This window comes from Microtus ochrogaster, chromosome 1 (genome assembly GCF_000317375.1).
Source record: "Microtus ochrogaster isolate Prairie Vole_2 chromosome 1, MicOch1.0, whole genome shotgun sequence".
Classification (NCBI taxonomy): Eukaryota; Metazoa; Chordata; class Mammalia; order Rodentia; family Cricetidae; genus Microtus; species Microtus ochrogaster.
The window spans coordinates 48,588,232-48,601,186 of record NC_022009.1 but is presented as its reverse complement, the minus strand read 5'-3'; the positions used below and the strand labels follow the sequence as shown (position 1 = coordinate 48,601,186).

Genomic DNA, 12,955 nt, shown 5'->3' with positions numbered 1-12,955 from the left:
GGCGCCTCTTTCCTGGGTGTACCTGCAGAGTGTACCTGCGGTGGCGCCTCTTTCCTGGGTGTACCTGCAGCGTGTACCTGCGGTGGCGCCTCTTTGAGTGGATTCTTAGATGTGGAGAGGTGCGGCAACCCCCATCAGGTTGTGCGTGTTGTAGATGGCCCCGGGAGATGTATTTTTCCTGGAGTGGCTCTGGTGCCTGCCTATACCTAGCAGCGGGGAGGCCGTGTTCACCACATATGCTTGAGCTCTGTGGGTTGAGCAGGTGGCAGTAGAAGGTTCTGAGAGGATGGTGAGCTTTCCTTGGGGGTCTGGTGGATGGCCCTTCCAGGAAGACTGATGAGGAGCAAGGTGGTTGCTGGCCTGGATGGTGGGGCTCTGCTCGTGAAGGCTGCCGGCCTTTTGCCTGACCACCTTGCCTTTTGAGCCCAGGGGTGTGACCTGTTCCAGTCTGCTTCCTTGGTAGCAGACCAGTGATGTATGCACTGTCACATCTACCAGCTGGAAGACTGGCAGCATGGGAGAGTGTGGGCTCCATGGCCCATCTGGGGTCATGCGTGAACGTGAGGTGGGGTCTGTGGCTCAGGAGTGCTGAGATGGTAGTAGTTCTATAACCTGGCTCCCCCTCCCTTGAGATGGATGGGATGCCTTTTTGACTGGGACTCCTGAAGCTAGACGAGGCTGTAGGATGCCCAGCCTGCTTTCTTCTGAAGTTTCCAGTGTGGCTTCGTCCTGCCCAAGTCCTTCCTCTCCCCCTACTGGCTGCCCAGCACACGGCCAAATGTGTCCTAGATGTGTGAGGGCCATGGTGTACTTGAGGGTGGTGAGACAAGGTGATCAGATGAAGTCTGCCACGCTAGGATGGAGGCGTGGAGGTTGTTGGGACTAGTCAGAACCGAGGGTACTGGAGCAGATCCGGTGGTGTGGACACGGCCTGGCAGGTGGGCTGTTCTCGAATCTGTGTCTTGGTCCATGCTGCCCTCCTTGTCTTCTGGAGCTGGGATGGACGCTGGCCTCTCACTATACCCATTCTAAGTCCCATCGCCTCCCATATCATCCCCGTGAGACCCAGAATCCTCCTTGAGTGGAGCTAAGAGCAGGTGGTTCTTTGTTCTATACCCGACCTTGCCCCTTGTGGGTTGGGGGGTCTTGTTCAAGGCTGCATAGTACACCCTGAAGTGTAGGGCTCTCAGCCAGCAACGTGGGGGCCAGGAGGAGAAAAGAGCTAACTTGGCCAGTGGAGGATTTAGACGTGGAAGTGGATGGGGCCTTTGGCCCTGGGCCCACAGGAGTGGTTGGAAAACAGGCCTTTAGTGTGATGGATGGAGGAGGATGGATACTGTGCATCTGGGTTGGCAGGAAAGGCACTGTGGTTTTCAGGAGTCCTTGTGCTATCTGGATGGAATGGGAAGTAGGCTGGGCCAGAGAGAGGTCCTGGGGGAGCCCAGCAAGGGCTTGAGCTGGAGGTAGTTGGGTATGAGGAGATGAGGGACTTTAGTTCCAACACCCAGAAAGAAGGCTTGACCTGGCCCCTGTTCACACGCCCCTTCCTGCCCCTGCTCTAGCTGCCATCCCAGATGACTATGAGGAGTGATTGGACTCACTGACTTTTCCCTCTTCACAGTGGAGCCTGGGGCCTCCAGCAATGGGCGGGTGGGCACCGGTGGGAAGGCCTTGGCTGCAGTCTGATGGTGTTGAAGCTCTGGCATGAGGTGGCCTACTGTCTCTTCCTGTGATCCTGAGACCTGGAAGAGGTTGCCCCGCAACTCCTTGGGTGACAATGGTGACAGAGGCTTAGGCTTCTCCAAAAAAGCTCTGATTTTAGGAAATGTGGCTGTGCTTTGGGCCTCTGTCACTGCCGGCAAGTGCTCTGTCAGGGGCCCAATTTGGATGCCGGGTAGAACAAGCCTTGTACCTTGCTATGGGGTACGGCACAGCTGGTCTCAGGCCTACCTTTCCTGTGTTTCTCTGCTGACCTCTTAGCTCTGTCTGAGGGCTAGGTGAGGGGCTTGCAGTCAGGCTTGGAGCTTGACCAGACGGTGATGGACTGCGACCGTGGACATGGCAGGTGGCCCAGGAGGAACGGCCTAGAAGGAGGGGTCTGGATTTTCTCTCTGCTTCTAGAGAACCTGGGCAGGTGGTAGCTCTCTGTCTTTCCCATAGCCCCCCAGCCTTCCCAGCCCCCACTCATTCCGAGGCCCCGAGCTCCCACAGGCTTCCAGCCGAGGCGCCGTTGTTCCTCTGTCAACCGCAGGGTTTGACTTCCCAGGCAGGGATGCACACTGCCATTTGTAGTGAGGGATGTGGTGATACAGGCTGGGGGAAGGGAAGAACTGGGGGGGGCCACTGTGGCAGGTGGGGAGAAGCCAAAGGTGCCGCCTGCCTGCTGGCTCAGGTTCTCCCTGGATGACTTCCTGCCATGCAGGTGTAGGGAGCCCAGCTGGCGGGCGATGGGCCCTCTTGGGTGGCGGGCTGGCTGTGTCCCTGCGGGAGTAGGTAACTGGAGCCCTGGGCTCAGGCTGAGGTGGTGGTAACCCTACCTGTGTGGCTGGCGTGGGTTTCCTGGGAGTGCTCCTGGTGCATCTGAAACCCAGGTGTGTGCAGGGAATCCAGACCCAGGCTTTTCTGCCCGCCTTGTGGCTAGAGCCTCTAGTTGGTGGGCCTGACCTGTAGCAGTGATGACAGTGATCTCAGGCCCAGCCTGGTCTCACCCTCTCTCAGCCCATCAGCTCCTCCCTCCTACCTAGGAGCAGAATAAACCTGTTAGCCTCCGATCTCACTGGCTGCCTGTTTTGAGGGAATCAGTGACAATTCCGCAGTGGGGTCTGTGGTGCCCTGTGCTATGGCCCTGCCTGTTCCATATTCCTCGCTGCCTTGCCTCCCCTCCTTTTAGTCCCCTTCCTGGCCCTCATTCTTCTTCCTTGCCGTGCTTCCTCCCTTGGGTTGTATTTCTCTCGGGGCTGTATGACCTGCCCTGCCGCTTACTTTCTCTGGCTCCGTCTGTAGGCAATGTCTGCACTGTGCTCTGCACTCGAATGAGTAGGTGGGTAAAGGAAACTGAAGGAATGGGGTAGGGAAGGCCTGGGAAGGGGCTGGGAGCCCAGCTTGGCACCAGGGAACTAGACGTGGATAAATGGCGGCCCTGAGGATGGCTTTCCAGGCAGCTAGGGTTGTGTGCTGGAGTGAAGGGAGAAGGTTCTGCTTCCTGGCGGAGGAGAATAGCGCTTGGGGGGTTCTTAGGCTTCTGTGGATAGGACTGGGAGGCCCTGTGGTTGCCGAGAGACCAGTGGAAAGAGCAGTTAGGATGGGAGTCACAGTGGGAATGGGGAAGGGAGTTTAACAGGAACTTAAGGGATAACATTGAAAAACTGGTAGTGGCTTCGCGGAACCAAGGAGATTTCTGGGGGGAACCAGTGGCACTCTGATTTTGGCCTTGCTCACAGTGGCATGGGCCCTATGTCTACGGACAGGTGCTCAGAGGAGGTGTCAGAGTAGGAAGGGAAAGTGCCCATGCTGAGGTGCCAGCAGACAGGGAACAGGACAGGTTCTCCTGTCTGTCCAGTAGGCTGGGTCTGGCAGGCTGAATGGGGAGTTCTAGAAAGCCCAGGGCCTAGACCAGGTTAGGTGGGGGGGCTCCAGTGGGTCTGAGGGGAGGGTCTGGGAGCCAAGGAATGACCAGTGGGATTTTCGGCCATCCAGAAAAACATGAATTTCCTCAGCGTAGCCTAGCTGCAGAGGAAGGGTTGCCTGAGGGACAAGGCATGGTGGGCTCAGGCCACTCTCTCACAGGGGCAGGTCTTCTGTTGCCAAGGTGACAGCTAACAGCAGTAGTCATCATCGTGGCCTGGGGCAGGAGGGACAGATTGTGGGGCTGCCCAGGATTATGGGGCTGAGGCTGAACCCAGCACAGCATCTCTTGAGCCTCAGTATCCCCCCATCTCTGTCCTGGGGTGATAGTTATGGGTCTCACTGAATGCACTCCACCGATTTTGTTGCTGGGCCTTTGGGTAAGCACTTCCATGTGCCTGGTGAGAGGACTGTTACGTACTGTCTCTCAAATGGGCTTGTAATACACAGGACCACGTATTTCCAACCTCAGGGCAGACCTCAGTGATGCATTCTCAATGGGAGTGCTCACGCCACAGGTGCTTGAACCCCTCCTTTCACGCTTTGCTGACTTCAGGAGCTTGCACAGGTGGGGCTGAGCTGGGCTGTGGGGGCCCAAGATCAAGGAGCCAAAGGTTCCTGAGAGGTGCAGCAAGGAAGACTCTTCTGCCTTTCAGCTGGGATATCTGGGATCTGTAGGGGAGATGAGCTAGCATTGGTGGGTGGGGATAGGGATGGAAGGGAACCACAGAGCCATGGGACAAGGTCCTCGGCTACGCCTGAGCAGCCCAGAGCCTCATGGGTCTGGGGTGTGCACCCTGCCCCCAGAACTGCAGCAGGTGGGAAGGAGCCTCAGGCACCTGACCAGTTACCCTTATGTCTGCAGCGTTCTTTCACCCTCATCGTGGAGGCCTGGGACTGGGACAATGACACCACTCCAGATGGTGAGTGTGCCCTGTACTGGGGGGAGTGGGTAGGTGGAAGGAAGCTGTCAGCAAGACTTTCCCCAAGATGCTGGGAAACTGGTCCGCTGGTCCAGAGTGCCTGTGGCCAGGCCTGTGCTTCTCTGTCTGTTGGAGGCAATGGCTCATACAATGGTTTTGGTGTAAGGAGCTCTTTGTATTTGTGGCTTTGCAGAGCTGTGTGTACTGTCCCTTTATTCCCGGTATCTTCAGTGTACTCTTGGTGCCCATGTTGGTAGATACAGTGGAATGGGATAGCCTCAAATGCTTCTCTGCCTTTGTGGCGACTGTCCTGTGGCGGTGTGTGTGTGTGTGTGGTGGGGGTCATCTCAGACCTTTAGTGATGAGGTAGAGATTGTCTATGGACAGATAGGGAAGCATCTCAGGCTGAGAGTAAACAGACTGCAAAGGCCCAGAGGCAGAATCTGAAGGTTTGGGTGGAGTTCCTGCGGTTGGGGGGACGAGGGGATCAGATCAAGCAGACTTCGGGGCCAGTGAGGATGCTGTCCTCTTGCTGGGGATGGATTGTTCAGGCTGCAATGTGGACAGAGTCTGCAAGGCCGAAGTTGAGGCCAACAAAGAGGATGCTGTGTGTATCAAGACAAGGAGGCTGAAACAGGCATCTTGAGGGGCTAAGGGACTCTGGCTGTTCTCGAATGTGGAGGCACAGGGTGACTGATGGCTTGGACCTGCGGTTATGGTCAAATGTACCCCTTGAGACCGTCCACAGCAATGCATGATGATCTGGATGAAACCCAGGCCCACCAGGGATGTTGCCAAGGCTATGTGAACAGGGAGATCAGGAGCTCGGGGTCAGCCAAGGCCCAAGGAAGGCAACCAGGGGCCATGACAAGCATAAAGCAGTGGGCCCACTAGGAGAGCTATAGTTTAGGGCACTGAGTACCCAGCTGGACCTGTACTAATGAAACGGGGAAAAGTGGAACAGGAGCGCTGTGTGAGCCGCTGCCATAGAAATCCCAGGCAACAGTGAAGGTGCTGTCTAGCTTGCTCAGGGAGTGCTTCCGTGCACAGGGAGGTCCAACTGTGAGGCAGGTCAGGACCTGTGAATGGGTCCCAGAATCCTGTTTAAGATGGATCACTAGGGTGTTTCTGGAAGCTGGATGCAGTACAGGAAGGAAGAGAGAATGGTAACCCATGACTGGTGTGGTGCTCAGTGGGTTTGAGAAGCTTAGGGTTTGCAGCCCTTCTGACCCTATCTTTGTGATGGTAGAACAGGAGTGCTAGCTTCCTGAGCCCTTGGTTAGAGCTTCTGGCCCAGCCTTCTCATGGGGCCTGGACAGTGTCTCCACTGCCCTCTGTTCCTGGCTCCTGCAGGGGTGGCAGCCTTCCTCTGCTTGGCTGCCCCATTGCCCCTAAAGCTGCCTGGTAGGCCTATGCTGTGTTCCTGGGGACTAATGGGTAGCCAGTGCTGCTGGCTGACTCTGCTGCTCCCAAAGAGGAGCTGCTGATTGAGCGGGTGTCCCACGCCGGCATGATCAACCCTGAGGACCGCTGGAAGAGCCTGCACTTCAGCGGCCACGTGGCCCATCTGGAGCTGCAGATCCGAGTACGCTGTGATGAAAACTACTACAGCGCCACCTGCAACAAGTTCTGCCGGCCCCGCAACGACTTCTTTGGCCACTACACCTGCGACCAGTATGGAAACAAGGCCTGCATGGATGGCTGGATGGGCAAGGAGTGCAAAGAAGGTGAGGGTCGCCCCTTGTGGGGCGGAAGTGGGCATGCACAGGGCCAGCATGACTGGCTGCAGCTGTGCCTCTCTCTCTGCCCCTCTCTTCCAGCCGTGTGTAAACAAGGGTGTAATTTGCTCCACGGGGGATGCACCGTGCCTGGGGAGTGCAGGTGAGCATCACGCCTGCCCTTCTTTACCCGAGCTGCTGTTGAGCCTGCAGCAGCTGGGGCACCCTACAGGCATTAGCGGGCCATGGAGTATGGTGCTTTGTGTAGGAAGTCAGATACTATGGAGCGGAACTAGAACCCTGCCCTTATGGAGCTTGTAGCCATGAAGGGGGCAGTGTTGTCCTGAGCATGTGGTATGTAGAGTGACATTTTCTCCATAGGGCAGCTAGAAGGGAACAACAGAGGATGGTCAGGTGGTCCCACCACCAGACGGCAAAGGTGTATGTGTGGATGGATGTGGCGTAAGCATGAGGAGTCACAGTGGCATGCCAGTGAAAGAGACTGACACAGCGCTGCAGAGGGAGGGCTGCAAGCTTAGGAGGAGACCACTCAGCCACCGTGTGGGAAGAACCTCATAGGTGCCAGTGAGGAAGAAGATGCACGGGAGGCCACAACGGGAGAGTGCTGGGAAAGCGGGGTGGACATGCTCAGGGGCTGGGATTTGGTGGAAGGGTCAGAGGACAACTGGGGTGGAGAAGGACCTGCAAACCTGCTAGGTTGAGACACTGAACAGTGCAGCTGTGGTGGCTGAGGTAGGGATGGCTGCGGGGGAGGTAGGCCAGTGTGTGTAAAAAAGGGTGTTTTGGACAGGGCAGGGTGGCCCTTTATTCCCAGCTCTCAGGAGTCAGAGACAGGTAGATCTCTGTGAGTTCGAGGTCAGCCTGGTCTACAGAGTAAGTTCCAGGACAGCCAGAGATGCCAATCAAAAAAAAAAAAAGACGGGGGTGGGGGGTGGGTTCTGCATAGGCCTGGCCTTAAGGCAGTAGAGTGTGTGGATTCCAGGTTATACTTACAGCCCAGTGGTCAGGTGGAGGGGAGAGGCTGGAATGTAGACAGGCACTGGCAAGGGGTCTGACAAGGGACTTAGAGACAAAGGGAGGCCATAAGGGGGTCCTGCAGCTTCGACAGTAGAAACCCTCTGAGGCTTGTGAAGCAGTGTGGGGGTAAGGAGGTCAAATTAGAGGGCAGAGAGTAGAGCAAAAGTTGGCATTCTCAGGTGTTGAGTTGGGGAGGTGGCCCAGGGTGTTGGAGGATGTAGGAAAAGGGGGCGATGAGGAGCTTTCAGACTGGTGGAGCCAAGGTAGTAGGCCTGCCCGGGCCCTCCTGCTGTCCTGGTCTCATCCCTGGCTACCTCTGAGGGATGGGTATTCATCATGTGCCATTCAGATGAGGGCAGTGAAGCGCGTGGAGTTAAGGGACTTATGCAGGCCTATGCTGTCCAGCCTGGACAAGATGGCCAGGGGGTGGGGAGTCGAGATGGACTGGGGAGGGGCCTGGTGGTGTTGGCTTGGCTGGTGATGTGAATAGCAGCAGCCAGGCTGGTCCCAGGACAAAAAGATGGATGTGCAGTGGAGTGTCCCCCAGCGTCACTTGTGCGCGCTGTGCTTTCAGTGTTAGCAAGATTTGAAGCAGTGTGCAGAGCACCTGGCCCAGGATGGGCCGGTACCTCTCTCTAGGAACTTCATCCTAGGAGGGAGGTAGGGTGGGATGGGCGGCAGAAATTGTCCTGGTGTAGTCTTTTCCAGCCTGTCTCTGAGCAGTGTGCTGGAGTTGGGCATGAGTTCTAGGCAGATGTGGCCTGCTGGTGGTAGACATAGGAGCCTGCCCTCAACCCCACACCCACTCCTTGGCCCAAGGTGAATTATATTACCTCAATGGCTGTACCCAGCATCCTTATGTGGTCAGTGCTGGGTGGGAGGACATGAAAGATAAGCCAGTTTCCCTACAATGCAGAAAGGCTGTGGGTAGCACACAGACAGACACACTGGGATAGAAAGCCAGGGTAGGGGGCAGTAGGTGAGTGCCACCCGCCTCTCCCTGGGCCAGAGGGTGAGGCCAAATGGCCTCCTGCTGTCTAGGGCTCAGGTTTCAGCAGAGGACACCCCTCCCCAACCGGATGCTACTGCGGAGATGGCTGCGCTTTCCTGCCACCCTCCCCAGGCCCTGGAACTGCTGGCAGGAAAGCCACAAGGTGGGGTCTGGTGTGGGATGGCCCGCCCAGGGTGGAGAACTTGCCCTTGGGACTCCACAGGGTCTGGGCTCTGAACTAGCTGTGATGCTCCCTGGTGGATGACCCAAGGCTGGTCAGCCCCACCCTGCCCTCCAACTCCCCATATCACCTGGAGAGAGGATTCCAAGTAGAGATGGGTGGCCTACAGTGGACCTGCCTTGGACATTCTGGGCTGGGTCCGGGAGCCAGCCTCAGTTTCCCTATGTGAGCCTGGGTGAGCTGAGCTGATAACTGCTTGTGTGCGTGGCTCCAGGGCAGCTCAGGAAGGGCTGTGGTTTTTCCTTCTATAAAAATAGCTCCTGTGGCGGGTGTCAGCGTGGAAGTGACGTGGCCTCCACGTCATTCCTGCCCCACAGGACCTTAGCCTTCAAGGAAGGAGCCCCCAGAGTCTTGCCCAGGGGCAAGCCTACTGGAGCCCTGTCCTCTCACCTGCTGGCCACCTACTTACATCCTGAGGGCGTGCCCTAGAGGGAACCTAACCACAGTATGGGCAGAGTCAGATCTTAAGATTCTGGCCTCATCTGACATCTTCAGCTCCACACTTGGGACTCTACCCTGCTCAGTGTGGCCCTGCCATAGGGCTGGCTAGGCAACCCATGGGTTGAACTTTCCTGGGAATAAGAGAAACCTGTGCCTTTGAGTACCAGTGAAGATATGGGCATCACTAAGATCACACAGCCCTTGGACCAGGTGGCCACAACCTCTCCTGATGTCACCTCATCCTTCTCAGACCCTGGTTGCTTCTGTGGCCCCAGCAGCACCTAGTGAGCAGGACCTGGCACTATATCCCTGGGCCTCCCCCGGCTGGGCCTTCCTTCCCGGCGCCTGCTTGTGGGGCCTGGCCCAGGGTTGAGTCCTAGAATAGCTCAGGGAGGAATGACGGGACAGCTGGGCTGACCTTCTCGGCCAGTGGCCGGGAATGCCCGTGATGGTGAGGCTGGCCGGCGGGCCGTAACTCCTGCTTGGCTCAGGACTGTTCTGTAAGGCCGAGGCCCAGCGGGGGTGGCCGGCACTTCTGTGCTTGCCTCCCAAACCGCGTACTCATCTGCCTAGCTGATAGCTTCACTGCTCGGTCCTCCAGGTGCAGCTATGGCTGGCAGGGCAAGTTCTGTGACGAGTGTGTCCCCTACCCTGGCTGCGTGCATGGCAGCTGTGTGGAGCCCTGGCACTGTGACTGTGAGACCAACTGGGGTGGCCTGCTCTGTGACAAAGGTAGATGGTGGGCAGTGGGCAGGGCCAGGCCTTAAGCTCTGAAGCTGGGCCCATTCCTGAGAGCCCTACCCTTGTGCCCAGACCTGAACTACTGTGGCAGCCACCACCCCTGTGTCAATGGGGGTACCTGTATCAACGCTGAGCCTGACCAATACCTCTGCGCCTGCCCAGACGGCTACTTGGGCAAGAACTGCGAGCGGGGTACGTTGGAATGCTGCTCCTCAGGGAGCCTAGCTGAGCGAACTGTGCCCTCGTGAACTCTGGGTCTTGTGGGCTTGGGTGTGGTGGGTACCACGCTACTTACACTCTGACTCTGCAGCTGAGCATGCCTGTGCCTCCAACCCGTGTGCCAACGGGGGCTCTTGCCATGAAGTGCCGTCTGGCTTTGAATGTCACTGTCCGTCAGGCTGGAGTGGACCCACCTGTGCACTTGGTGAGTGTCTGGGGACTCCACTTAGAAAGTGGGCGGCAGCCCCCAAGGGGTTGGGATGGAGTGGTTGAATCCACTGTACTGTGGACACTGGCCAAACGACAACAGGTTCCTGCTCTTTTACGTGGGACCAAGCTTCCCTACTGCTGGCTGAGCCCCCACAGGCTATGTTCCTACTCATTGGCCATGCCACCACACCCCATACCCACAGTCCAGCATCTATACTAACTGCACATGATCCCACATTCACTGCCCATTCTATGCCCATTCACTGTGCCCTCCCACTTGGTGGCCACACCCCTACATCTCTCTCTCTCTCTCCCTGTCTTTACCCCTACAGACATTGATGAGTGTGCCTCTAATCCATGTGCAGCAGGCGGCACCTGTGTGGATCAGGTGGACGGCTTTGAGTGCATCTGCCCAGAGCAGTGGGTGGGGGCTACTTGCCAACTGGGTAAGGGCTCCCTGGGGGCCGTCTATGCATGAACTGTGTGCTGTGCATGCAGCGGCTGCTGCTGGTACTGCTAGGGCTGCGGGTGCCAGGTGCAGGGCACAGTGGGTAAGTGGGGCCTGAGCCCCACAGCTCCCCTTGTCTCATTCACAGACGCCAATGAGTGTGAAGGGAAGCCGTGCCTTAATGCTTTTTCTTGCAAAAACCTGATTGGCGGCTATTACTGTGATTGCCTCCCGGGCTGGAAGGGCATCAACTGCCACATCAGTCAGTATGGGTGGGTGGCACAGTGGGTGGGGCTGGGGTGCACAGAGGGCCCCTCTGACCCTGCCACGTGCCTTTCTGTCCCTAGACATCAACGATTGTCATGGGCAGTGTCAGCATGGTGGCACCTGCAAGGTAAGGAGGCTGCCGTATGCCCCACCGAGACTGGGAAGGGCGGAATGTGGCTGGGGAAGAACGGGGTGGGGACGCATGAAGCTCAGCTGCCCACTGTTCTGTCCACGCACCTAGGACCTGGTGAATGGGTACCAGTGTGTATGCCCACGGGGCTTCGGAGGCCGGCACTGCGAACTAGAGTACGACACGTGTGCCAGCAGCCCCTGCCGCCGGGGTGGCATCTGCGAGGACCTGGTGGATGGCTTCCGCTGTCACTGCCCACGGGGCCTCTCTGGGCCGTTCTGTGAGGTAGTGACCTGGAGGGGCTTCGGTGGGAGCTACCTCATGGTGTGCAGGGAGTGTCGCCCACGCTGTCCTCAGAAGCCAGGCTGGGAGGGGGCTCACAGCATCACCAAAGTCAGACTCGTCCTTTGTCGCGGTCTCGTGTGCTCTGCTCTCACTAATGGGACCACACAAGGAAGCGGCCTGAAAGAAGGTCCCTAAAGGTAGAATCAAGGATTTGATTATGTGGAGTCATCATGGTCAAGGGTGGGCCTAGGAAGGACTGGGTGCCTTTCTCCTATTGGGTGATCTTTCTCGTCCTGAGCTATACATGGTTTTGCTCTGACCTTTGTGAAAAGAAGTCCTTCTCAGTGGACTTCTTAGGGGGCCGTGGCAGTGGCCTGGCTTCAGGTCCAGGGAGCGTGGTGGTGCCGGCTGTGGGAAGGACTTCTCTTGGCTCTGAGGGCAGCCTGGCAACATGGGGGTCAGAAGCTGGTCTTCCTGCCAGCAGGAGGAGCCAAGGCCGGATGCTGCCTGTGGGAGGCAGAGGAAGCTTGGCTGCTGTGGAGGCGAGGGCGGCAGGAGGGGGTTGGAGGCCCACAGGTGTTTCCGTCCAGCTGATGGTGCTTGACCGTTCTCGGGTGGGCGGGAACTTCAAGCTCGGCCTGGCACTGTCTGGTGTGAGGCTGAGGCCTGGTTGTCCACACTGAAAAGTGCTTCCGTCTAGAGCTGGACTCTGACAGTTGGACACTCTCCTTCACCTCTAGGCGGATGTGGATCTCTGCGAGCCAAGCCCCTGCCTCAATGGTGCTCGCTGCTACAACCTCGAGGGTGACTACTACTGTGCCTGCCCAGAAGACTTTGGTGGAAAGAACTGCTCGGTGCCCAGGGAGACATGCCCTGGCGGGGCATGCAGAGGTGTGGGATGCAGCCCCAGGCGGGGTGGGAACCCAGACAGAGCTGGATCTGATCCCTGCCCATCTCCTTCCCACAGTGATTGATGGCTGCGGGTTCGAGGTAGGGTCCAGGGTGCATGGTGTGGCGCCATCTGGCATCTGTGGCCCTCACGGGCACTGTGTCAGCCTGCCCGGGGGAAACTTCTCCTGCATCTGTGACAGCGGCTTCACAGGCACCTACTGCCATGAGAGTGAGTGGTATGCAGAGTCGGTGGGGTGGGGCAAGCTGGCCAGCCACAGGGACAGCTCACCATCCTCTCCCACAGACATTGATGACTGCATGGGCCAGCCCTGCCGCAATGGGGGCACGTGCATTGATGAAGTGGACTCCTTCCGCTGCTTCTGCCCCAGTGGCTGGGAAGGCGAACTCTGTGACATCAGTGAGTGTGCACTCCTGCGCGCCTGCCTTCCCCGGACTGCCCCACTGGCTAAGGCCTGGCTCCACCCCTATGACCTACTCAGCATTATATGCATGGGCCTGAAGTCATGGGGTGGAATCCCAGGCTCCCACGTGCTTGGGCCCAGCTCTTGCTCTTCTCCGTGAAGCCCTCCCCAGCGCCGGTGACCCCTGCTGACCGGCGTCCTCCCCCCAGATCCCAACGACTGCCTTCCCGACCCCTGCCACAGCCGCGGCCGCTGCTATGACCTGGTCAATGACTTCTACTGTGCCTGCGACGATGGCTGGAAGGGCAAGACCTGCCACTCCCGTGAGTGCCTGGGTCCCTGCAGATGAGTGGAGGGGGCTGCCCG

The 12,955-nt window shown here is 58.0% G+C and overlaps 1 protein-coding gene across 2 annotated transcripts in view; it reads left to right on the top strand.

The window, feature by feature from the left end:
* The window catches only part of Jag2 (jagged 2), a 22,065-nt gene that overhangs the window by 2,724 nt on the left and 6,386 nt on the right, over positions 1-12,955 (top strand). Inside the window, exons 2-15 of one of the 2 annotated variants that reach the window (XM_013346616.2) lie at positions 4,490-4,547; positions 6,023-6,274; positions 6,368-6,428; positions 9,578-9,708; positions 9,790-9,909; positions 10,028-10,141; positions 10,479-10,592; positions 10,743-10,856; positions 10,942-10,988; positions 11,103-11,276; positions 12,017-12,167; positions 12,244-12,396; positions 12,472-12,585; positions 12,799-12,912. In XM_013346616.2, coding sequence (XP_013202070.1) covers positions 4,490-4,547; positions 6,023-6,274; positions 6,368-6,428; positions 9,578-9,708; positions 9,790-9,909; positions 10,028-10,141; positions 10,479-10,592; positions 10,743-10,856; positions 10,942-10,988; positions 11,103-11,276; positions 12,017-12,167; positions 12,244-12,396; positions 12,472-12,585; positions 12,799-12,912 — 1,717 coding nt within the window. The remainder of the gene's footprint in view (positions 1-4,489; positions 4,548-6,022; positions 6,275-6,367; positions 6,429-9,577; positions 9,709-9,789; positions 9,910-10,027; positions 10,142-10,478; positions 10,593-10,742; positions 10,857-10,941; positions 10,989-11,102; positions 11,277-12,016; positions 12,168-12,243; positions 12,397-12,471; positions 12,586-12,798; positions 12,913-12,955) is intronic. The other variant, XM_013346618.2, reaches the window with a different exon arrangement.